Below are 26,499 nucleotides of genomic sequence, written 5' to 3' on the forward strand. Positions count from 1 at the left end.
AATGTAATTCTTATCAAAATTCAAACAGCATTTTACACATTTTGATGTTACAAAAGATTAAAGAAAAAATCTTCAATGTCTATCACAAAGGATTAACCTTTCATAATACACAAGGATTTGTTACAAACTTTCTGAAAAAGTAAACCATTTAATAAAAGTCCATGGGTAAAGGATAAAAGAAAGACAATTCACAGAAAAACCATTCCAAATGTCCAATGAACATCATATTAAGTGTTCAAATTAAACTGACAATGAGATATCACTTCTCATTGACACACACTGGAAAAAATTAAAGAATGATAACACCTACTACTGCCGGTCAGGATAAAGGAAAATTGTACTCTCTTATATTCCCAGTAGAAATATAAATTGTTAAATCTTTCAGAATACAATCTAATACATATATCAAAATTAAAATTATACATGTCCCCCCCACCCAGTAATCTCACTCTATAAAACACATACCTATTATGAAACATTTGGCAGACATTAAAAGGAACTAACTATGTACTCTGAGATATAAAGTTATGATTACTTTTGAGTAGAAAAATTATAAATACATTTTAAAATTAAACTTTTGATTTAAAAAATCCATTAAAAATAATTAAACATTCATGATAAAAAATAGACTGTTTAAGGTAATCCCATATATATATATATATAAAATCATATATGTATATATCTTATACACAAAGATAACCATGATGATGGTCATCAAAATGAGTTCCAGTTGAGTTATTTAAAATCCTAAAAAATGATGCTGTCAAAGTGAGGCACTCACTATATCAGCAAATTTGGAAAACTCAGCAGTGGTCACAGGATTGGAAAGGTCAGTTTTCATTCCAATCCTAAAGAAGGACAATGCCAAAGAATGTTCATACTACTGTACTGTACTGTACTCTCACATACTTGCTAGCATGTGAAATGTATTGCATTCATTTCACATGCTAGCAAGGTAATGCTTAAAATCCTTCAAGCTAGGCTTCAGCAGTATATGAACTGAGAACTTCTACACATACAAGCTGGGTTTAGAAAAGGCAGAGGAACTAGAGATTATATTGCCAACATTTGTAGGATCATAAAGAAAGCAAGGGGACTACAGAAAAACAACTACTTTTTTTTTATTGATTACACTAAAACCTTTGACTGTGTGGATAACAATAAACTGTGGAAAATTCTTAAAGAGATGGGGATACCAGACCACCTTACCTGTCTCCTGAGAAACCAGTATGAGGGTCAAAAAGCAACAGTTAAAACCAAACAAGGAACAACGGACTGGTTCAAAATTGGAAAAGAAGTACAAGGTCGTACAGGGTCACCCTGCTTATTTAATTTACATGCAGAGTACTTCACTGGGCTGGATAAATCATAAAACTGGTATCAAGATTGCGGGGAGAAATATCAACAACCTCAAATATGCAGATAATATCACTTAAATGGTAGAAAGTGAAGAGAAACTAAAGAGCCTCTGGATGAAAGTGCAAGAGAAGAGTGAAAAGGCTGGTGTAAAACTCAACATTAAAAACCTAAGATCATGGCGTCTAGTCCCATCACTTCATGGCAAATAAAAGGAGGAAGAGTGGAAACAGTGACAGATTTTCTTGGGCTCCAAAATCACTGCCAACAGCGACAGCCATGAAATGAAAAGACGCATGCTCCTTGGAAGAGAAAGCTATGAAAAACCTAGACAGCGCACTAAAAAGCAGACATATCACTTGCTGACAAAGGTCCATATAATCGAAGCTATGGTTTTTTTTACCAGTAGTCATGTACAGATGTGAGAATTGGACCATAAAGAAGTCTGATGCTTTCAATTGTGGTGCTGGAGAAGACTCCTGAGAGTCCCTTGGACTGCAAGGAGATAAAAGTTGTCAATCCTTAAGGAAATCAACCCTGAATATACACTGGAAGGACTGCTGCTGAAACTGAAGCTCTAATACTTTGGCCACTTGATGGGAAGAGCTGACTCACTGGAAAAGACCTTGATGCTGGGAAAGGCTGAAGGCAAAGGGAGAAGGGGACAGCAAAGGATGAGATGGTTAGATAGCATCACTGACTCAATGGACATGAATCTGAGCAAACTCCGAGAGATAATGGAGGGTAGAGGACCTAGGCGTGCCACAGTCCATCTGTCGCGAAGAGTCAAACAGACTCCGTGACTGAACAGCAACAACCAACTGTGAAGCACACCACTACGTGGCTTTCTTCCTTTTCATATCCCACCTGCCTACAAGCCTGAAAGCTCTCCTAGAATCACCTTCTAAATTACACTGGCATGAATCTTTGTGTCAGGATCAGCTTCTGGAGAACCAACCTAAGACAGGACGCTACCAGAGTTTTATATGAAATGTGGCATGATTTATTCAACAAATTGAATGCTGAACCACTAACTTTCCTTAAAATATGTGATTTCATACACTATATCTTAACAAACGCTGGTTTCTTTCCTAAGAAATAACATCTCCTTTCTTCTTTTCTCAAGGGAAAGGTCAATAAAGTTGGCGTTCTTTTCCAAAAGGCCAATTCAAACGATCCTTTCCAGCTTTTTATGGCAGCATAATTTTGGGGAAATGACTCTACCAGAATATAATTAAGGATCAATTATCAGCATTTTCTATTTCTATCTAGACTCAAGATTATCGAGAGGAAATCTTATCTTTTTATAATTATTTCCCAAAGTGTCTACTTAGCACAGTGCTTTGCACACAATAAGGGTTAATACAACTTGCTGAATTTCTAACAAGTCCTTGTAAGCTTTTCTTCTCATACTGGACCCAGTATTAACTTTAGAAAACCTCAATTTAAATTTAAATAATATGTGGCAGAAATCAATTAATTTTAACAATAAGAGTTATTTTTTTTACATGGAGACTTGAATCCAACAGTTTTTATATCTTTGCCATAAAGGAGCACAGAGAATTTGGGCTTTTAAGAAACATACAGGCTATACAATATCTTATGATACTTACTTTGGGGAGAGCACCGGAGGACTGACAAAAGACCGAAGAGCATCTTTCACCATGTCTTGCATGAGATGGATTCCAAAGACCTTTTTGTTATCCACCAGGAAAGTGGTCTTAAAACAAATGTTATATATATTTGTAATGCTGTCACAATCTTTGACATATTGTACATGTATTTTTCATTACTGTGACATAAGCATACTTCTTTTAAATGTCACAGAATACAAGACATTAAAATGTAAAAAGCTGGTAGAAAATTTTTATAAATCACTGCTTCCATGACGGGTACTACTTAATCCCTATTTAAGAGTATTTTGATGCAGGAGAAGAAATGTGCAAGAAAAAAATCTCTCAAGTCAAGGGTAGTAATATTGAACTAGTGAAAAATGAAATGACATGTCTGAGTATGTCAAATGAGCCAACATACAAGAAAAGGTTTCATAAATTATGAAATATTTAATGGTTATTAATATCAAGCCAGTTGATAACCTATCTCAAATAAAAACTTTGGAATACATAAAAACTTTCTGAAACTGAAAGAAATATATCTAAAATAATGAATTATTAAATTAAAATACATTGTTATTTACAATAATAAATCCCACGAAGTCTGATATATTTTCATTCAATTCAAAATACAGTAATAATAATTTATTTTGGCTGTACTAGTTCCTTTGCCTTTCCATATAAATTTCAGAAGTAGCTTGTTGACATCTACAAAAACTTCTGCTATAATTTTGAGATTGCTTTGAATCTGTAGATTAATTCGGGGGGAGAACTGACATCTTAAAAAAACATCAATTCTTCCAGTTCACAAAAGGACACCTATTTATTTAAGCCTCCTTTGATGTCTTTTATTATTACTTTGCAGTTTTTTAGTATACAGGTTCTCCAAACAGGTGCTAGACTTACCTCTACGTACTTCATTCTTGATGCTTAATGTAAATAGTACTGCTTTAAAGTTTTTGGTTTGCATTGTTCATTGCAAGTATATAGAAATACAACTGCTTTCTGTACATTGGTATCATATCCTGTGATTTTGTCAAACTCATCTATCAGGTCTAGGAACTTCTTTGCAGATTCCTTGGTACTCTACATAGATAATCATGCTGTCTATAAAGAAATATTATTTCTTACTTTCTCAACTATATGTCTTTTATTTCTTTTCATGCCTTTTTTCATTGGCTAAGCCTTCCAGTACCACACTGAGTAAAAGCGGAGTGATGAAACTGGACATCCTTGCTTTCTTCCCAATCAAATGAGAAAAAAACTTACTCTTTCATCATTAAGTGTGATGTTAGCTCTAAGTTTTTTGCACATGCTCTTTATCAAATTAAAGAAGTTCTCTTCCTAGTTTTGCTGAGAGTTTGCAACATCATGAATGGATGCTGATTTTGTCAAATAGATTTCCTGAATCTATTGAGACTTTATATTATATGGTAAATTATACTTTAAACATTGAGCCAGGCTTGCATTCCTGTGATAAAATGCACTTGATTATAATGTATTTTTTTTATATATATATTGGTAGATTTGATCTGTTAATACTTTAATTCTTATGTTTTTAAGGGATATGGGTCTATAGTTTTCTAAGCCTGAAATGTCTTTGTCTGGTTTTGGTATTGAGGCAATGCAGGCCTCTTATGATGTGTTCTTGCCTCTTCTATTTTCTGGAAGAACCTGTGTGTAGAATTGGCCTGGAGTTTTGTTTAAAAACTTTTAACTATGAACACAATTTCTCAGATTGATACAGGATTATTCAAATTGTCTACTTCTTGAAGGGCGCTGGTAGTGTCCCTCACAAAACTGGTCCATTTCACTTAAGTTTTTCATTTAGGATATAGAGTTATTTAGAATATTCTATATTATCCTTTTAATTTGTTTAGGATATATAATAATTCCTAATATTATTTATCTGTAACTTTTTTTATTCTTGGTCTGTCTTGATAGAGATTCATCAATTTTAGAACCAGCTCTTGGCTGTAATGATTTTCTCTTGTTATTTGTCTCTTTCCCATTTTACACATTCCTGCTCTTTATTTCCTTCTGCTTGTTTCTAGTTTGATCTGCTCTTTTTCTATATTAAAGTAGAAGCTTAAATTATAATTTCTGACCTTTCTTTCATATCAACATCTAGTTCTATACTCTCTAAGTACTGCTTTAACTGTATCCCCCAAAATCTGATATATTTTCATTTTCATTCAGTTCAAAATAATTTCTAATTACCATCAACACTTCCTCTTTGACTCACAGGTTCTTTAGAAATGTGTTAATTTTCAAACATTTGGAAAATTTTCCAGATACATGTGTTACTGATTACTAGTTTAATTCCAAAATAGTCAGAGAGCATACTTTCTATGATTTCAATTTTTTTTTTTTACTTACTAAGTTTTGTTTTCTGGCTCAGACTATGATCTTAATGAATGTCTAACACTGTAACTCAATACTTCTATGCCAAAAATATAACACTAACCATGGAATACCCTTTAGAAGCATCCACCTTTTATTCCATAATAAATAAAACAATGTCAATACACATTATTTGCTGTTTAAAGAACTATTTTGATAATAAGTGGAACTTACTTGTAATAGAGATCTCGAAAGAACACAAGGTGATTGTTCACTAAATTCACAGAAAAAATCCTAAAAGATACACAGAAGAAAAGTAATGTCATTAACAGATTAAATAAAAGTTGAAAATGCTTGCATATAGAGTGTAATTTTTACTAGATCTTCTGGGAATGATACACTATCAAAATTAAAATAAGACAGATTGCTAAAGATAATTTCTATAAGAATTGTCTATTTGTATGAATGGAATGGGCTTCCCTGGTGGTTTGGATGCAAAGAAGCCACCTGCCAAAGCAGGAGACGGGAGTTTGACCCCTGGGTCCAGAAGAGCCCCCGGAGAAACAAATGGCAACCAACTACAGTATTCTGGCCTGGAAAATCCCATGGACAGAGGAGCCTGGCAACCTACAGTCATGGAGTCACAAAGAGTTGGACATGATTCAGTGACTAAACAACAACAAAAGGTGTTAGGAACATGATGTACTGAGGCTCTTGAGAGCCTGGGAGTCTGTCAGGTAAAGGAAGAGTTCGTTTTGTATCAAAATGCTGCCCAGCTTGGGACTGCCTTCGTGGTCCTGTGGTTAAGAATCTGCCTGCCAGTGTAGGAGATGGAAGTTTGATCCCTGCATCGGGAAGACCCACTGAAGAAAGAATGGCAATCCACTCCAGTATTCTTGTCTGGGAAATCCCATGGACAAAGCCTGGTTGGGCTACAGTCCATGTGGCTGCAAAACAGTCGGATATGACTTAGCAACTAAACAACAACAACAGGAATGGAACAATGGATAATTTTAGAGCCTAAAAAAATTATTTTAACAAACTGATGAATAACAGTATTATGTAGATACCAACATTAAATTTTTATATCATAAAAATAATAATATCAATACTAATTTACTAACTAAAGACAGAGGTTCATTTCCTACTTCACAGAAATAAATACCAAGTAATCAAGCTAACTGAATTTATTCACTTTTCTCACAATTAATTTTAACACCTTGCACACACTCCTCAAAGTGAATTCTCCACTAAAGAGAGATGCTACTGTTTTATATTACAAAGAAAATTAAAATAATTTATACCACAGAAAATTCCTCAACTTTAGCCTCTAAACTAACTCTATACACAACTGTACCCAGATCCTTTAGTTGTCTACTTTAACAACAGATATCCTACACCCGTATAAAAGGATCCCATTCCTTTGGCTTTTTCACAATCATCACACACTGTCAACTATCCATACTTTGCTCTCCTAGATATTAAAATTCTTCCGCTTTACCAGATCATTCCCATTTTCATTTAAATACTCTTCTCTCATCTTTAAAAAGAAAAGATTATCGCATGATCCCACATTTTCCTCTCAATTGCTGTCTTCTCAACCAAACTTTCTGAAGAAGTTGGCTGTGCCCACTGTCTCTCCTCTTCAACATGTAACCTGACTCTGCTCTAGGCACCACTTGTCCCCCATTACCAACTTCAAAGCTGGACACTGAGTTTGGACCTTATTTATCTCTTTCATTCAAGTATTCAACAGCATGACTTCCTCCTTGAAAAACCTTTAAATGACTTTCACATGTTTATTCCTCTGGGTACTTCTCAGTTTGTTGTGTAGGTTCAAAGTTTAGTTTCAGACAACCTTCTTTTCTTAATCTATATACTCTTCTCCTCACAAATATTAAAACATAAACACTCATGCTTCAATTACTATCTATAGTGTAATAATTCTAAAATTTTAATTCTAAGCACAAATCTCTAAATTCTAGCCATAAGTCATTATCTGTTTAATATCTCTACTTAAATATTTTAAATGTACCTCAAACTTTACTTCCCTAAGACCCCCATTTGACTCTCAAGTTCCTTAGAGAATTTCCGCCTTTGAGTGAACAGCACTAAATATGTGTGTAGACTTGCAAGGCAGAAGCCTAGAGAACTTCCTGAGAGCACTTTCATGCCCCATATTTAACTCATCAACCAATATTCTATCAACTTTAGCTCACTATGGACTACACGGTCCTTGGAATTCTCCAGGCCAGAATACTGGAGTGGGTAGCCTTTCCCTTCTGCAGACGATCTTCCCAACCCAGGGACTAGACCCAGGTCTCCCGCATTGCAGGTGGATTCTTTACCAGCTGAACCACAAGGGAAGCCCAAGAATACTGGAATGGGTAGCCCATCCCTACTCCAGCAGATTTTCCCAACACAGGAATTGAACCAGTGTCTCCTGCATTGTAGGCAGATTCTTTACCAACTGAGCTATCAGGGAAGCCTTTTAGCTCACACATAGCTGTAACACTGACAATCTCATCATCTCCCTGCCATCCTTCCAGTCCAAGTGACAATCCTTTCTACCTTGGACTGTGGTAATGGTTTCCTTATTTATCTCACTGTGTTTACTCTGCTGTTGTTCAGTAGCTAAGTTCCGTCTGACTCTTTGTGACCCACTGGACTGCAGCATACCAGGCTTCCCTGTCCTTCACTACCTCTCAGAGTTTACTCAGATTCATGTCCACTGAGTCGGTGATGCTATATAACCACCTCATCCTCTGCTGCGCTCTTCTCCTTTTGCCTTCAATCTTTCCCAGCATCAGGGTCTTTTCCAATGAGTCCTCTCTTTGCATTAGGTGGCCAAAATATTGGAGCTTCAGCTTCAGCTTCAGCAACAGTCCTTCCAATGAATATTCAGGGGTTATTTCCTTTAGGATTGACTGGTTTTATCTCCTTGCAGTCTAAGAGACTCTCAAGAGTCTTCCCCAGCACCACAATTCGAAGGCATCAACTCTTCAAAGTGCAGCCTTCTTCATGGTCCAACTCTCACATCCATACATGACTACTGGAAACACCCTAACTTCGATTATACGGACCTTTGTCAGCCAAGAGATGTCTCTGCTTTGTAATATGTGGCCTAGGCTCACTATAGTTTTCCTTGCACGGAGAAAGCGTTTTTTAATTTCATGGTTGCAGTCACTGTTCACGGTGATTTTGGAACCCAAGAAAATAAAATCTGTCAGTGCTTCCACTTTCCTCCCATCTATTTGCCATGAAGTGATGGGACCAGATGCCATGATCTTAGTTTTTGGAATATTGAATTTTAAGGCAGCTTTTTCACTGTCCTCTTTCACCCTCATCAAGAGGCTCTTTAGTTCCTCCTCGCTTTTTGCCATTAGGGTGGAATCATCTGTATTAACTGAGGTTGTTGATATTTCTCCTGGCAATCTTGATTCCAGCTTGTAACTCACTCAGCCTGGCATTCTGCATGAAGTACTCTGCACAGAAGTTAAATGAACAGAGTACAATATGCAGTCTTCTTGTACTCCTTTCCCAATTTTGAACCAGTCCATCATTCCATACAAGGTTCTAACTGTTGCTTCTTGACCTGCATACAGATTTCTCAGGAGACAGGTAAGGTGGTCTGGTACTACCATCTCTAAGAATTTTCCATAGTTGTCATGATCCACACAGTCAAAGGTTTTAGTGTAGTCAGTGAAGCAGAATTAGATGTTTTTCTGGAATTCCCTTTGCTTTATGATCCTACCAATGTTGGCAATTTGATCTATGGTTCCTCTCCCTTTTCTAAACTCAGCTTGGACATCTGGAAGTTCCTGGTTCATGTACTGCTGAAGCCTAGCTTGGATTTTAAGCATAACCATACTAGTATGTGAAATGACCACAACTGTATGGTAGTTTGTACATTCTTTGGCACTGTCCTTCTTTGGGATCGGAATGAAAACTGACCTTTTCCAGTCCTTATATTGGCTGGAGCACTTTAACACCATAATCTTTTAGGATCTGAAGTAGCTCAGCTGGAACTCCATTACCTCCACTAGCCTTGTTTGTGGCAATGCTTCCTATGGCTAACTTGACTTCAAACTCTAGGATTTTAGACTGTAGGTGGGTGAGTGACCACAGCATCGTGGCTATCTGTGTGATTAAGATCTTTCTTGTACAGTTCTTCTGTGTATTCCTGCCACCTTTTTAAATTCTTCTGCTTCTGTCAGGTCTTTACATTTCTGTCCTTTATCATGCTATCCCTGCATGAAATGCACCTGTCAGATCTTAGCTTCACCGTCACTTCTTTAAAAAAGCCTTCTCTGATCATTTAGGTCAATTCCTTCATTATATGCTATATGTTGTAGTTCCCAGTTCTTTTCCTTCATACTGCTTATATTGGTTTGTAATTTTATAAACATTTATGTGATTATTTGATCAATTTCTATAGCACATTACAGCCCCATGACAAAATAGATGATATACTTTTGCTCATCACTGTATATACTAGCACAAAAAAGAGCACATTGGCTGAATGTATGTATGTATGAATGTGTGTATACTCACTATCACAGTTTGTACTCAGTTTCTTATTCGAACAGGATATATTCTATATAGTCCATTACTCACCTCATTTAAACTAGGTATATCTTATTACTCCATAGCTGTCAAAAGTATCATCATATGGGTTTCTAATATATGAACTTTCCTTCACTAATATCACTATTCTCCCCCTTACCATTGTTTCTGCCCTATATACAAAATACCAAAAAACACTGAAAATGCAGAAAAAAATAGAAAAAACAAACTATCATATAGCTTTCTACTATTTGTAAGTAGTTGTAATTAATATTTTGGTATCTGTTATTTGTATATTATTTATTGACATGAAAACATATTCAAGATACAGAGATTACTGATGAAAAAGTAAGTTATCAATTTTTTAATGAAAAAACATACATATGCATATATATGTATGTATATATACACATTAACAAACATTTATATTTATTTATTTATAGCATAGAATTGAGGGTTCAAACTGACATATTTAAAGCTTGAGTGAATTACCTAACTTCTCCACATTTTAGGTTCTTAATCTCTAGAATGGGTTGTATAAAATCCTTATGAGGATTAAATATAGAAAGAAAAATAATACACACAAACACTTAATTCTCCAGATATCACAGACAATAGGTGAGGAGCATTATTTACCCTGCAAGGGTCTCTAAAACATAATAAACTATTCTGCTATTAAATCAAAGCTATATTCCAGAATAGAGACTTGATTTGTACTTACCAAGATACAATGTAAATTTGTTAAATTGACCACCTCACAGACAGTTTTTATTCTATCTATCAATCTTGCAAAATAGTTGACCATTTCTTCTCTTTTTATTATTTTTGCATATCGAGGGAAGGTGGGTGGAAGTAGTCTCTGGTTAACAAGTGGCTCAAAACCCATCATAATGGGATGGTCTACAAAGGAAAAAAGTTAACATTTTCAACATTTCTATGAATTTTAACCTCAAATACTGCTTAAATACATAAAGAAAAATGTCAGTTTCAAAGCATCTCTAAATTCTTATCACAGTATCCTCTAAATGGATTTTATAATTTACAATTAATGTAACTTTACACTTGTTTTTTTAAATAAGCAGATTTAACAACCTAAAATTATACTTCCTTCCTACATGGTGGTGGTACTGGTGACAGAGAAAGGTTTCTACCTCAAAATTAACTCCAAGCCAAGAGTGAGATAAAACGAGTTAACATATTCTCTCAAAATAAATAAAATAAAAGGGCAATGGTGTATTAACCATGAGACTGTGAAGAAAAGTTTCAAATGCGAACACAAATGGAGGCTTGTCTTCCTTTCAATTTCTAAACTGCAGAATCAATTCACACTGGACTACATAGCAATGCAAAGCAGTAGAGAACAGTCGCACTCCATCCCCATGAGTCTGGAATGCATTTGGCACTGAGATGCAATTCCATAAATTCACAATGAAAATAACATATCACAAGAGACCTAAGGGTAACTTTCTCTTTCCCACTCTTTGTCCTCTGGTGATTCCACTTTACACACTAGTACAAAGCTCCAAATTAAGTGTTTAGCTTGAAATTTCCTGCCACTTTCATAGAAAAAAAATTTGCACTCCAATCAGACTGATTCTATGGGAGTTATTTTACACAGCTAGAAATTATAGGTAACTGATAAATATGAAATTGTTTCACTCTACAGAAAAAAGTTTTACCTATTTATAATTGATTTCAGTATTCCACTACTCCATAAAAATGTGTTTTAAAACAAAATCCTTAACCCACATTCACTTTTTTTATCTGTATGAGAATCATGGTTTTATCTTTGTTTGAAAATCATCTCTTCCCAAATTGCAAGCAGATTCTTTACCCACTGAACCATCTGGGAACCCCCTGAAAATCATCTTTTAAACCTCCCCATTTCCTAAGCAATATACAATATAAGCAAGCATTGTGTCATATTCTTTTGTGCCTCTTTACTTATACAAATTATTCTACTGTAAAACCTACCCCTTTCTTAACCTGAACTTGATATAGCCTGAATTCTCTCTCATCATTGGTCCCTCCAATGATGTATATATAATACATATATATACACACACAGTTCCTTGTATGTACACTATTAGACTGTCTATTTGGGATTATAGCATTTGTCAGAGTTCTTTTGAAAGCAAGAACACAGTTGGATTCCAAATACCAAATACCTGGCTCATAACAGACACTGGATACTTGTTTGCTGAATGACAAGATATACATGCTCAAAATAAAATAAAAGGCTGCTACCATTATAACAGTTTGAACTTCTGATTTATACTATTTCACTGAGAACTAAGGTAAAAGCAGTAGTAATGATGCTGTAAGAAGCTTCTTTACCATATAAATACGAATAATTTCAGACTTTAATGATAAATGCACAGAATCCAGATACTTAAATGCTATATTACTTATTTTCTCTAAAAGTATTCTCATATGCACCTAACATGATTACCCAGGAATATGCCTTTATTCTTAAAACATTTATTTTTAGGCTTAAACCACAAACAGAAGATAAATAGATAATAGCCACTCATGAAAATTTATATGGAAAGAAGTAAATATTAACAGGAAATGGATAACAAACACGATATATTCTGAATTCAATTTTATACAAACAAAAAAGTGCAATATAAAACAATATTAACTTTTGAGAGTAAGCTGTCCTGCACAGATGATGCTGAGCAGCATCCCTGACTCTACCCTTTACATACGAGTTCAGTTCAGTTCAGTTGCTCAGTCGTATCTGACTCTTTGCGACCCCATGAACTGCAGCACCCCAGGCCTCCCTGTCCATCACCAATTCCCAGAGTCCACCGAAACCCATGTCCATTGAGTGGGTGATGTCATCCAACCATCTCATCCTCTGTCGTCCCCTTCTCCTCTTGCCCTCAATCTTTCCCAACATCAGGGTCTTTTCCAATGAGTCAGCTCTTTGCATCAGGGGGCCAAAGTACTGGAGTTTTAGCTTCAACATCAGTCCTTCCAATGAACACCCAGGACTGATCTCCTTGAGGATGGACTGGTTCGATCTCCTTGCAGGCCAAGGGACTCTCAAGAGTCTTCTCCAACACCACAGTTCAAAAGCATCAATTCTTCGGCGCTCAGCTTTCTTTATAGTCCATCCAACTCTCACATCCATATATGACCACTGGAAAAACCATAGCCTCCTAATTGTGAAAAGGATCCAGATATTGCCAGATGTCCCTGGGAAGCCCCAGTTGAAAAACACTGGTCTAGAGGAACATAAATAGCAACTATAATTTAGTGAGAATAAACTCAGAATGTAATAGGAGCATCTTATCCACGTAAAAATTAGATGAACGATTTCACAGAAGTATAAGAAAAGAGCTAACAAAGGACAAATACTAATCAGCACAAAGTATTCCAAGCATATTAAAGGCATGGAGGAGAGATAAAATGGCTCCTTTTCTTTTTCCCTTAGGGAGCTACAATTTTCCCAAGTGATAACTTATTGGAACTCAGAAGTAAAAATAGATGCATATAAATAGAGTTGGGGACAAAATCCCTAGGCACAGAATTCAGATCTGCATGCTTCTCTTTATTCTCTACACACATTTATATCCTCTCCTCCCCACCACATGTTTTTGGACATAGTCCTTGTTAATAGTTAAGTGTTAAAGTAGTTCCTAGTAGCTATTTTTAAGTCTCAGCTGTTTGGTGAATCTCATGCCTAGGGACTCTGTAACTATCCTATACAAGACACAGTAATTTGCCTAACTAGAAAAGAGCATAACTGAGATGTAATAAGAGATCAAAGTCTTTATTCAATGTATACTACAGTGAAGGAAGAAAAGGAATAAAAATCAAGCAGGAGTTTGCGTCTGACTTCATGACAACACAAACTACAGAAAGTTTAAAAAAGTTTTACCCCACCCAACCCTGATATCCCAGAATAAACTGCTCTAACATTTTCCCACTAAATGCTTCCCACTAAAATAGCCTGGCTAACCCTTACTAAATGAACCCAGAAAAGAAGCAAATTCACATCATTTTCTACTCAATGTGTACTACGCTCAGTAAAGATTTCCTGAATTAAACTAGATACAGATCCGACAAGTCAACTTCTAGAGTCTCTTCTGATTTTACAAGTCTGTAAGTGTACAAAGATTACCTTGGTTTTCCAGTCAAAATACTTCCCTTTACACCAGGACTCTTTAAGGATAAAATAATAAAGTATACTTACTATATTCAAAACATTATGGCACATTGGTTTAGAGTGTTTTAGTTGCTAAAGTTCTTGCTAGAAAATTGACCTTCATTATCAATAGCATAAAAGTATTACAAATAGCACAAGGTCTGTGGATAAAAGATTTACAGTAACGATGTGCTGTGATTTAACTTAAAAGGTTATTTTAAAAATAATTAGATGCCAAAATCAAAGATCTGGAAGTGTGTAAGTGAAAAGAGATAGAGATGTTACATCATTTTTGGACAACGTATCTCTCCCGAGTTATACTGGCAATTTATAGTCAGACTTACAGAAGTAAGTTTTCCATGCCCTGAAGTTGAAAATAATTCTAGAAAACAATGCAAAAGCTGCTGAGGTTAATATTGTACTGTACTTCTTGGCTACTTGACTTCCCTTTATAAAATCATAACATTATGCTATGTGAAACACAAAAGGACAAATATTGTATGAGTCTGCTTATCTGAGGTACCCAGAGCAGTCAAACTCATAGAGACAGGAAGTAGAATTGTGGTTGTCTGGGGCTGAAAGAGGGGGAAATGAAGATTTATTTTTTCATGAGTATGGAGTTTTGGGTTGATAAGATAAAAACTTCTGGCTATGGACGGTGGTGACAGCTGCACAACAATGTAAATCTACTTAATGCCACTGACTTGCACATAGAATTGTACATAAAATGTTAAAATGGCAAATTTCATGTTATTTCAACACAAAAAAAGTTATGAAAAGGTATTTAACAATTGTTAAACTCAAAAAGCACGGTTTCAATGAACATTCTATCATAATCATTATTGGTCATCTAATACTTAGACCTCATTCAAGTTTTGCACACTGTACCAATAACATACTTCACATCTACATTAGTATCACAAGCTGTATTTAATTTCATTGTCTCTTAGTCTCCTGCAATTTAGAGCAGTTCTTCAGCACTTCCTTGGCTTCTATGAATGACAACTCTGAAGACTAACTCACCAATAATTTTGTATACTGCCCTTCAGTGTGGTTTTCTTGTCTCCTTGTGATTAAATTTAAATTATTACTCTTAGGAGTATAAAAGAAGCGACATTATTATCATTCTCATTGTAACCCATCAACAAAGTGGAGGTTTTGACTCACTTCTTGTAATGTTTACTGTGATCACTTGATTAAGTTGGTGTCTGACAGGCCTCGTCACTACAGTTACCTTTTGCCTTTGTAGTTAATAAACACGTAGAGGTCTGGGGAAAGGCAACTAAATATGCTCATTAACATCAAACTATCCACTCATTAATTCATCTATTTATATCAGTATGGAAACATGGCTTATCCTTTTACACAATTGTATATGATCAGAATTATTTATTTTGATGCTCAAGTTGTCCCCAACTTTGTGTGAAAGACCCTTCAAGCTCTTTTGGGTACAACTGACGGGTCCCAACATTCTTTGAACATTTACCCATTTCTGGCTAATTAGACACTCCAGACTCATTCTTCTAGCTCTACCTTAGTCCTGGAATCACCTATTTCTCCAAGATGAACTAGTTCCTTTTCTATTTTTTTTCCAGTTTTATTGAGGTATAATTAATAATAAAGTTGTAAAGATATTTAAAGTGTACAACGTGATAATCTGATACATGTATACATTTTGAAAGGATTCCCCCAAGAGTTAATTTAACACGTACATCACCTTGAATATTTTTTTGTTTGATGAGAACATGTAAGTTCTACTCTTCTAGCAACTTTCAACTATACAGTTAAGTGTGATCAACTAGAGTCACTGTTTCATACAACAGATATTCAGATCTTACTCATATGCTAACTGAATGTTTGTACCCTTTACCGAACTCAGAATCCTTATTTCCCTTAGCTTCCGGCAATCATTTTTCTACTGTTTCTATAAATTCTACTTTTTCTTTTTTTAAATTCCACATGTAAGTTTAGATACCATGCAGTATTTATTTTTCTCGGTCTGGCTTATTTCACTTAGCATAATGCCCTCCAGGTTCGTCCATGTTGTCACAAATGACAGTATTTCACTCTGTTAAGGCTAATATTCCATTGTATATATATTTTATTTATCCACTCATCCATCAATGGGCACTTAGGCTGTTTCCATACCTTAGTTTTATAGTGAATAAAGGTAGAAAAAGCATTGATTGAAAAAGCTTGCTAAGGGAAACCAAAAGACATTTAGAAGCAGCTAAACCTATACTAGACTACACAAATTTTATGACAAAGAATATAACAAAAGACAAAGTTATTATATAATAAAGTACTCAATTCATCAAGAAGATATAATAAATTTGAGTATTTATAATGCAACATAGAAGCATCTGTTATATAAAGTAGATAGGAAGAACTCTAAAAAGGGAAACAACAATACAGTAATACCAGGAGACTTCAATATACCATTTTCAACAATGGATAGATCATTCAGACAGAAAATGAGTTTAAAAAAAATTGGAATTAAACTACACATTATACAAAAAGGACCTAACAGACATACACAGAATGTTTCATCCAAGAGCAATACGATACATGTTGTTCTCAAAGGCACACTGAACATTCCCCAAAATAGGGAAGGGTATGACAGGACAGAAAACAAGTCTTAATAAATTAAAGACTGAAATCACACCAACTATCCTTTCTGATGACAATGGTGTGAAACTAGAACATGAAAGTTGGAATACCTACAAATATGTGGAAAGTAAACAGCACACTCCTGAACAAGCAACTGGTCAAAGAAGAAAACTAGAAAAATATTTTTTTAAGTCCTGAAACAAATGAAAAAAAAAAAAAAATGAAACAAAGAAACAGAAAGCTATAGGATACTGCAAATGCTGTTCTGAGAGGGAAGTTTATAGCGATAAATGTATATACCAGGAAACTAGATGTCAAATAACAATCTAATTTTACACCTCAAGATCTAGAAGAATAAATTATGCTCAAGTCAGCAAAAGGAAGGAAATAAAGATCAGAGTGGAAATAATAGATAGAAAAAACACTAGAAAAGAACAACAAAAGGAAGAGCTAATTTTTTAAAAAGATAAAATTGAAAAAACTTTATCTACACTTTGTCTTTTGATTGGCGAATTCAGCCCATTTACATTTAACATAATTATTGATAGTACGGTAATAAACGGTGTGTGTTGTGTGTGTGTATATATATATGGCATATCAATGATAGTATTGATATAAATGGTATGGACTTAGCATTTTTAGCTTAACTGTTTTCTGGTTGTTTTGCAATCCCTTTGTTCTGTTTTTCCTTCTCATGCTCTCTTTGTTATTTGATTTTCTGTAGTGGTATACTTCCCTTCTCTTTTACCTTTTGCACATCTACTATAGGCTTTTGCTCTGTAGTAATAATGAGACATGGATAAAATATATTTATCATAGGGTATTTGAAGCTACAAGTAACTTCAAAGGCATACAAAAGGTTCTTTCTCTCATATTTATGGTTTTGACTTCAAAATTTGCATCTTTTTAAGCTGTGAATCCACTGTAAAGATGAATATTGCATAGGAACCTGGAATGCTAGGTCAATGAATCAAGGTAAACCGGAAGTGGGCAAACAGGAGATGGCAAGAGTGAACACTGACATTTTAAGAATCCGTGAACTAAAATAGACCAGAACGGGTGATTTAATTCAGATGACTATTAACTCTACTACTGTGGGCAATCCCTTAGAAGAAATGGAGTAGCCCTCATAGACAACAAAAGAGTCTGAAATGCAGTACTTGGGTACAATCTCAAAAACAACAGAATGATCTTTGTTCATTTCCAAGGCAAGCCATTCAATATCACAGTAATCCAAGTCTATGCCCCAAGCACTAATGCCAAAAAAGCTGAAGTTGAACGTTTCTATGATGACCTACAAGACCTTCTAGGGACTGGAATGCAAAAGTAGGAAGTAAAGAAATACCTGGAGTAACAGGCAAGTTTGGCCTTGGAGTACAAAATGAAGCAGGGCAAAGGCTATCAGAGTTTTGCCAAAAGAACGCACTGGTCACAGCAAATACCCTCTTTCAACAACACAAGAGATAACTCTACACATAGCCATCACCAGATGGTCAATACAGAAAGAAATCAGATTATATTTTTTGCAGTTAAAATTCGAGAAGTTCTATACAGGCAGCAAAAAAACCCACTGGGCTCGGATCATGAACTCCTTATTGCAAAATTCAGACTTAAATGGAAAAAAGTAGAGAAAACCACTAGCCCATTCATGTATGACCTAAATCAAATCCCTTACGATTATACAGTGGAAGTGACAAATACATTCAAGGGATTAGATGTGACAGAAACAGTGTCTGAAGAACTATGGACAGAAGTTTATAACACTGTACAGGAGGAAGTGATCGAAACCATCCCCAAGAAAAAGAAATGCAAAAAGGCAAAATAGTTGTCTGAGGCCTAACAAACAGGCCTTAAATTGCACTCATCTCACACACCAGCAAAGTAATGCTCAAAATTCTCCAAGCCAGGCTTCAACAGTACATGAACCGAGAACTTCCAGATGTTCAAGCTGGATTTAGGAAAGGCAGAGCAACCAGAGATCAAATTGCCAGTATCCACTGGATCACAGAAAAAGCAAGAGAATTCCAGAAAAACATCTACTTCTGCTTTACTGACTATGCTATAGCCTTTGACTGTGTGGATCACAACTAACTGTGGAAAATTCTTCAAGAGATGGGAATACCAGACCACCTGACCTGCCTCCTGAGAAATCTGTATGCAGGTCAAGAAGCAAGTTAGAACCAGACATGGAAAAATAGACTGATTCAAAATTGGGAAAGGAGTAAATTAAGGCTATGTATTCTCACCCTGCTTATTTCATTTTTATGCACAGTACATTATGAGAAACACCAGGCTGGAGGAAGCACAAACTGGAATCAAGACTGCCAGGAGAAGTATCAATAGTCTCAGATATGCAGATGACACCACCCTTATGGCAGAAAGTGAAGAGGAACTAAAAAGCCTCTTGATGAAAGTGAAAGAGGAGAGTGAAAAAGCTGGCTTAAAGCTCAACATTCAGAAAATGAAGATCACGGCATCTGGTCCCACCACTTCATGGCAAATAGATGGGAAAACAGTGGAAAAAGTGTCAGACTTTATTTTTCTGGGCTCCAAAATCATTGCAGATGGTGACTGCAGCCATGAAATTAAAAGACGCTTACTCCTTGGAAGAAAAGTTATGACCAACCTAGACAGCACATTGAAAAGCAGAGATATTACTTTGCCAACAAAGGTCAGTCTAGTCAAGGCTATGGTTTTTCCAGTGGTCATATATGGATGCAAGAGTTGGACTGCGAAGAAAGCTGACCGCCAAAGAATTGATGGTTTTCAACTGTGGTGTTGGAGAAGACTCTTGAGAGTCCCTTGGACTGCAAGGAGATCCAACCAGTCCATCCTCAAGGAGATCAGCCTTGGGTGTTCTTTGGAAGGACTGATGCTAAAGCTGAAACTCCAGTACTTTGGCCACCTCATGCAAAGAGTTGACTCACTGGAAAAGACTCTGATGCTGGGAGGGATTGGGGGCACGAGGAAAAGGGGACGACAGATGAGATGGCTGGATGGCATCACTGACTCGATGAACGTTGAGTTTGAGTGAACTCCGGAAGATGGTGATAGACAGGGAGGCCTGGTGTGCTGCGATTCATGGGGTCGCAAAGAGTCGGACACGACTGAGTGACTGAAATGAACTGAACTGATACAAATATCCCATTCCTTTAGAACCTCTCTCCGGATCCTACCCTTCTAGACTGACTCAGAGCCCCGGTTCAGTTTCCTGTGACAAATAGCATATTCCCACTGGCTATCTATTTTACATATGGTAATACGAGTTTCCATGTTACTCTTTCCATACATCTCACCCTCTCCTCCCCTCTCCCCATGTCCATAAGTCTATTCTCTATATGTTTCTCCATTGCTGCCCTGTAAAACTTACTTCACTCTGTATAATAGGTTCGAGGTTCATCCACCTCATTAGAACTGACTCAAATGCATTCCTTTTTATGGCTGAGTAATATTTCATTGTGTATATGTACCACTTCTTTATCCATTCATAAAGAGCCTCTTGATGAAAGTGAAAGAGGTGAGTGAAAAAGCTGGCTTAAAACTCAACATTTAAAAAATGAAGATCGGGGCATCTGGTCCCATTACTTCATGGCAAATAGATGGGGAAACAATGGAAATAGTGAGAGACTTTATTTTCTTGGGCTCCAAAATCACGGCAGATGGTGACTGCAGCCATGAAATTAAAAGATGCTTGCTCCTTGGAAGAAAAACCAGGACAAACATACACAGCATATTAAAAAGCAGAGACATTACTTTGCCAACAAAGGTCTGTCTAGTCAAAGCTATGTTTTTTCCGGTAGTCATGTACAGATGTAAGAGCTGGACCATAAAGAAAGCTGAGCACTGATGAATTGATGCTTTTGAAGTGTGGTGATAGAGAAGACTCTTGAGAGTCCCTTAGACTGCAAGGAGATCCAACCAGTCCATCCTAAAGGAAATCAGTCCTGCATATTCATTCGAAGGACTGATGCTGAAGCTAAAACTCCAATACTTTGGCCACCTAATGCAAAGAGCTGACTCATTGGAAAAGACCCTGATGCTGGGAAAGATGGAGGGCAGGAGGAGAAGGGGCTGACAGAGGATGAGATGGTTGGATGGCATCACTGACTCAATGGACATGAGTTTGAGTAAACTCTGGGAGCTGGTGATGGACATGGGGGCCTGGCATGCTGCAGTCCACGGGGTCACAAAGAGTCGGACATGACTGAACGACTGAACTGACTAACCCACTAACAAATGATTAGTTTTATGTATTTTAACACTTGTATCAGAGATATAAAGGGTTTATCCACCACCATTACAATATTAGAGTATTTTAAATGTAGCTATAAATTTACCTTTGCCAGTGAGTTTTATACTTTTATGTTTTCCTGTTACTAACTAGTGTCCTTTTGTTTCAACTTGAAGAACTCCCTTTAACATTTGTTGTGAGGTCAGTGGTGATGAACTGTTCCAGCTGTTGTTTGTAAATTCTTTCTTTCTTCCTTGGTTATTTGGGACAACTTTGTCAGAAGTTCTTGGTTAGTACCTTTTTGGTATTCCCCAAGTGTTTTCAATATGCAAACCAAGTTGCTTTCCTTTTGCTGCTTTTAAGATTCTCTTCTTGTCTTTAATCTTTCACAGTTTAATTGCAATGTGTTTGCATGAGTCTCTTAGGATTCAACTTCTTTCAAACTCTCTGAGCTTCCTGGACGTGGACTGTCTCTTTCCGCGGTTAAGGAAGTTTCCGGCCATTATTTTTTTGAATATGCTTTCTGCCTTGCTTCTCTCTTCTTCTGGAACTCCCACCACATATAGTCTGCTTGATTTTGTCCCACGAATTCCATAATCCAGCTCTTCATTTTTTCCTTTCTGTTTAAATAAATTCCACTGCCCTGTCAAGTTTACTGACTCTCTTCCAGCAAATGTAGTCTGCTACTGAATCCATTTAATTTTTTTCTGTTATTTTTTAATTCTTCAGCTCTTTGATTTCTCTTTTTATATATTTCCTCGTTGAAATTCTCTGTTCATATGCTTGCTTCCTAACCTCAGCGAGCATCTTTAGTAACTGCTGTTTAAACTCTCAATCAGATAAACTACTTAATGTAAGTCACTAAGATCTGTTTCTGGATATTTACCTTGTTCTTTTGTTTGAAATGTATTTCTATGAGTCTTCATTTCTTGACTCTCTATGGTTTCTGTGCATTAGATAAAATAATCACATCTTCCAGTCTTGACAGAGTGGTCTCATGTAGGAGATAAATCTTGCTATATATGAGATGGACCTAATCAATCAGTCCAGCCCAAACTCCTAGGTTTCTCTCAAAGTTTTGTGACCAACCAAGCCTCCTTCCTTGCTCTTAGTGGCTCCCAGGAGTTGAGGGTGTGCCAAGATCCAACAATGTTCCAAAGGAAAGGATCACATTCAGAACCTATATGTACACTCATCAGAAGCCGGATCTTCAGGGAACAGCAGCTGGTAAAGTATGCAGTTAAACTTCTTCCAGGGAGAAATTGGGAGAAGGTTGTTTTTGCCTAATGCTTCTTTGTTGGATCTTGGAGTACAGCCATGGGGAAGGATATCCCCAAACCCATTAACAACTATTTGTTTGATACAGCCCTGTAACTCTTGAATGCAAGCCCCAATGGCTATTAGAACCAGATGACCTGGGGCTTCATCCCTTAGACAGCAGCTGAAAAAGCCTGGGCACTAAATTTGAGTACAAGCTCCTTCTGGGGAGATGCTGTCAACTGGGTTTTATTATTGGAGTGGGCTAAAGGGGAGAAGGTAGGAGAGATGCCTGTTGGCCATCCCTGTCTCTGGGGAAGTTCTCCGATGTTCCCTAAATGCCTGCTAAATTAGAAGCTTGGCATGCAGGCAGTAGATATTAAAGTATAGAAATAAACCTATTTCAGGGAAAGACTGGAAAATGGCTAATTCTGCTTGTTCCCTGTGTGCTGAGCCCTGAGGGGTAGAGCCAGTTAAGGAATCCTTCTTTGCTATAGTCTTCTGGGTCTCATGAATGGAAATCCCTTTTGCTATAAAAGCTGGGAAATTTGGGTCCCTTGCTTTAGGCAGCAGTCACAAAAGTTGGGGTTCAAATGTACATACAAACTTTCTCCAGGCCCGCAGTAGTGACATGGAATGGGTTAGCGGTAGAAGTAAGGCAAGGTGTCCTCCAGCTTTACTGGCCTCTGGTGAGGGTTGCAGCCAGTCCCTAGTGCTTGTTAAATTAGAAGCTTGGCCCTCAGGGCAGTTTTTACAGTATACGGATAGATCTTTCAAGGAAAGACTGGGAGATGGGCATTTTGTCGGCTTCCTCTGAGTCATAGCAAATGACTGCATTCCCTTCAGTTGTCATAGTCTTATGGACACAAGCCCCACTGACTTTCAGAGCTAGACGTTTTGGAAGCCTACCCTACTGGAAGGAATCTTAAAGCTGGAGTGTTAGATGTAGTGTCAAAACATACTTCACTCCTCAGGCAGAACCTGACAGTTGGGGATTCTCTCCCAATTGTATGATGTTGCATCAGGGGTGGGGTTTATGACAAGTGTGTCTCAGTCTTTCCTACCCACTCCGATATGGATATTTCCTCAACTGTCCAATGTGTGTAAGTTGCTCAACTAGTTTCTGGATCTCTTTTAGAGGAAATTGCTCCATGTATAGCTATATATTTGGTGTGACCATGTGAGGAAGGGGTACTTAGGGGCTTCCTATATCTTCTCCAGTTCCTTTTAGCAAAAATAGTCTTTAGTAAGCAAAACTCAGATGCTAAGTGTGCTTACTGCTATATGGATATACAAGTATGTTTACATACATGCACATTCAAACATATGCATATTTACATGTACATTTCTATCAATACATCAATCTATACATATATACATATATATTAGAAACTATGAACTTAAACCCATACCTTTAATTTTAACCCAACACCACAGAGTTCAATCTAGTTTTCTCCCTTTCTAGAAATTAGTCTAAGTTGGCTCTTCAAGCCTGAGGAAAGTAGCAAAGCATAATTATCAATACATTTATATATATGATCAATTCCACTGAGTGCAAGCAATCTTTGTATCAGTTTCTAGGTCTTCTGTAACAAATGATCACAAATTGTGTGTTTTAAGACAGACATTTATTCTCTCACAGTTATGGAGGCCAGAAGTTTAATATCAGTTTCACTTAGCTAAAATTAAACTTTTAGGTGGGTTGAACTCTTGAAGGCTCTAAGAGAAAATCTATTCCTTTCCTCTTCTAGGTTCTTGAGGCTATTGGAATTCTTTGGCTTACAGTTCAATTATGCTGATTTCTATTTCTGTCGTCACATCACCTTCTCATCTTCTGTGTGTGTCCACTCTCCCTCTGCCTCTGAGAAGGACACTTAGGATGATATTTAGGGCCCATCCAGATAATCCAAGATTATCTCATCAAAAGATTCTTACTTAATCACATGTGGAAAGATCTTATTTTTTCAAAAATAAAGTAACAATTACAGGTTCCGAGAACTGGATCTTGATACCTTTGGGGTTATCAATCATTGAAACCCACCTCCCCCTTAGTCCTGATCTCCACATTCTTTTCAACTTTTCAACAATGACCACATACCTTTTGCTCTTCACTTTCAGGATTTTTCTCTCTTCTTTCCTGAACTCTGCCTGTTTACTTGTACTGTTATTATTTCCTCCTTTGGTCCTAATATTTCTGTTTTGCTTTACAGGGGTCATTTCATTGCTTAATGAATTTTTTGAAAATTTGAAAAATGTTTCTGATCTGTTTTTCATCTGTCTTTTGCACTTTGTTTTTGTTCATTAATTTCCTGGAATATGTGTAAAAACTGTGCAGTTTCTTTATTATTAAATCATTCAGTGAATGCTTTCTGAGCTAGTTATTTGGGTGTGGTGTTAGAGTAACACTCCAGACTATTAGGAAGCCTCAATGACTTACAATTAAGCCACATGTGATATGCCTCTAAGTATTCAAGAGAAATCACCTACTTCCTTTATTGACAGAGATTACCATCTCAAGTTCCTGGTACTAGCACATCATGGCATATACCTCTCTAATGCATGGTTGTTTTAAAATGAAGTCAGCTCCCACCTCTCCTGTACACTGCCAAACCACAAATCAAGTTGACTGGTTGAGGCAGCACAATTTTGCTTCAGCATCAAGTACAGCCCTCAGGAGGGCTTCCCAGGTGGCTAAGTGGTAACAGAATCCACCTGCCAATGTGGGAGACCCAGGTTTGGTCCCTGGTTTGGGACGATCCCCTGGAGAGAAAATGGCAACTCACTCCAGTATTCTTGCCTGGGAAATCCCAGAGAGAAGAGCCTGGCGGGCTACAGTCCATGGCGTCACAGAACAGTCAGACATGACTTAGCGACTAAACAACAGCAGCAGCTCTCAGGAGGTTAAAGTACAATATTACCAGATAATAAACCATCATAATTCTAAACTAATTTTATATTTTAATCCACATTAACTTTTAATTGAGTTTCTTTTATTTAGTCATAAATACATGCCACTCAAGAATCAAATAGCCAGGTGGGAGGGGGGTTCAGGATGGGGGACACATGTATACCCGTGGCTGATCAGTGTCGACATATGGCGAAAGCCACTACAATATTGTAAAGTAACTAGCTTCCAACTAAAATAAATACATTAATTTAAATTTTAAAAATTAAAAAAAAGAGTCAAATAGCCAAAACAAGGCTATTTATAAATCTTCTCCCTCCAATTCCATTTATTTGCTTCTTCCCAGAAGCAATGTCTTCCACATCCTCTTACCTTTCTTTTTGTGTCTACCTCCATATCACTAAATAACAAGCTTATTGTGCTACTTTATTTCATATTGTTTTTCAGTTTTACACATTATCTAACTTACTTCAATGTCTAAAAGAGATAAATGTAAAAAGAGAGACACTGAAAATAATATAAAGTAGCACTATAAGCACATATAAATGACATGCATATATGCACTTTGATCCTCTTACCTCCAATACAGTTAGATCAGAATTTTATTATCATCAATGTTTAGCACTATTAAGTAAATTACACTTCACATTTGGGCCCTGGATAACTTCTGCAAGCACAAAAATATATTTTACTTTCATACATAAAAAGTCTTACTTTTTGTTCACCTTGTATGTACTTAACACTTTAATTCAACCCCAAGTGAAAGTGAAAGTCACTCAGTCTTGTCTGCCTCTTTGAGACCCCATGGACTGGCTCCTCTGTCCCCTGCCAGGCTCCTCTGTCCATGGAATCCTCCTCTGCCAATTCTCTAAATCTCTTCTTTCTACATTAAGGAAAACAGCTATTATATCAATTTCATTGGTGACAACAGATATTGTATCTACTTAGACCCTTGTGACTTTTCTTCAATCTGGACTTGTCTTCCATGTATAACGCTGAGACAATGTATTAGGTTCTTGTTACACTATGACCCTGGGATTTCCTTCATTTTTCTTTCATGCTGGATTTTTATATCCTTAAACTCCATGCTTTCCTTTACTTAATTTACTCTTCTGTTTTAATGAAGCACATTCCAGTAGTCTTGTAAACCTTCTGGGAGATTAGTTTTGTTGAGACTTTAAAAACCTGACATTATCTTTCTTCACAATTAGATGATAGTTTTGGAAAAGGACTCAAGATTTGAAATCACTTCCCCCCCAAATTCTGAAAACACTGGTCCACTGATTTTCTTTTAATCACAACTCTCAGATATAATTAACATACTGTATAATTTATCTATTAAACATATATAGCATAGTTTCTTTTAGTATATTCAGAGTTGTAAAACCACCACCACAAGAAAAATAGGACATTTTTTTCACCCCAAGAAGAAATCCCATATACATTAGCATTCCCCTTTCTT

The 26,499-nt window shown here is 36.5% G+C and overlaps 1 protein-coding gene across 2 annotated transcripts in view; it reads right to left on the reverse strand.

The window, feature by feature from the left end:
* Window positions 1-26,499, reverse strand: part of NAA35 (N(alpha)-acetyltransferase 35, NatC auxiliary subunit) — an 88,469-nt gene that overhangs the window by 20,429 nt on the left and 41,541 nt on the right. For both annotated transcript variants that reach the window (XM_010840045.1, XM_010840044.1), the window contains exons 12-14: window positions 10,600-10,778; window positions 5,547-5,606; window positions 2,970-3,076 (exon numbers count right to left, since the gene is read on the reverse strand). In XM_010840045.1, the coding sequence (XP_010838347.1) occupies window positions 2,970-3,076; window positions 5,547-5,606; window positions 10,600-10,778 (346 nt within the window). The remainder of the gene's footprint in view (window positions 1-2,969; window positions 3,077-5,546; window positions 5,607-10,599; window positions 10,779-26,499) is intronic.

This window comes from Bison bison, unplaced genomic scaffold (genome assembly GCF_000754665.1).
Source record: "Bison bison bison isolate TAMUID 2011002044 unplaced genomic scaffold, Bison_UMD1.0 scf7180017864141, whole genome shotgun sequence".
In the NCBI taxonomy this organism is placed as follows: domain Eukaryota; kingdom Metazoa; phylum Chordata; class Mammalia; order Artiodactyla; family Bovidae; genus Bison; species Bison bison.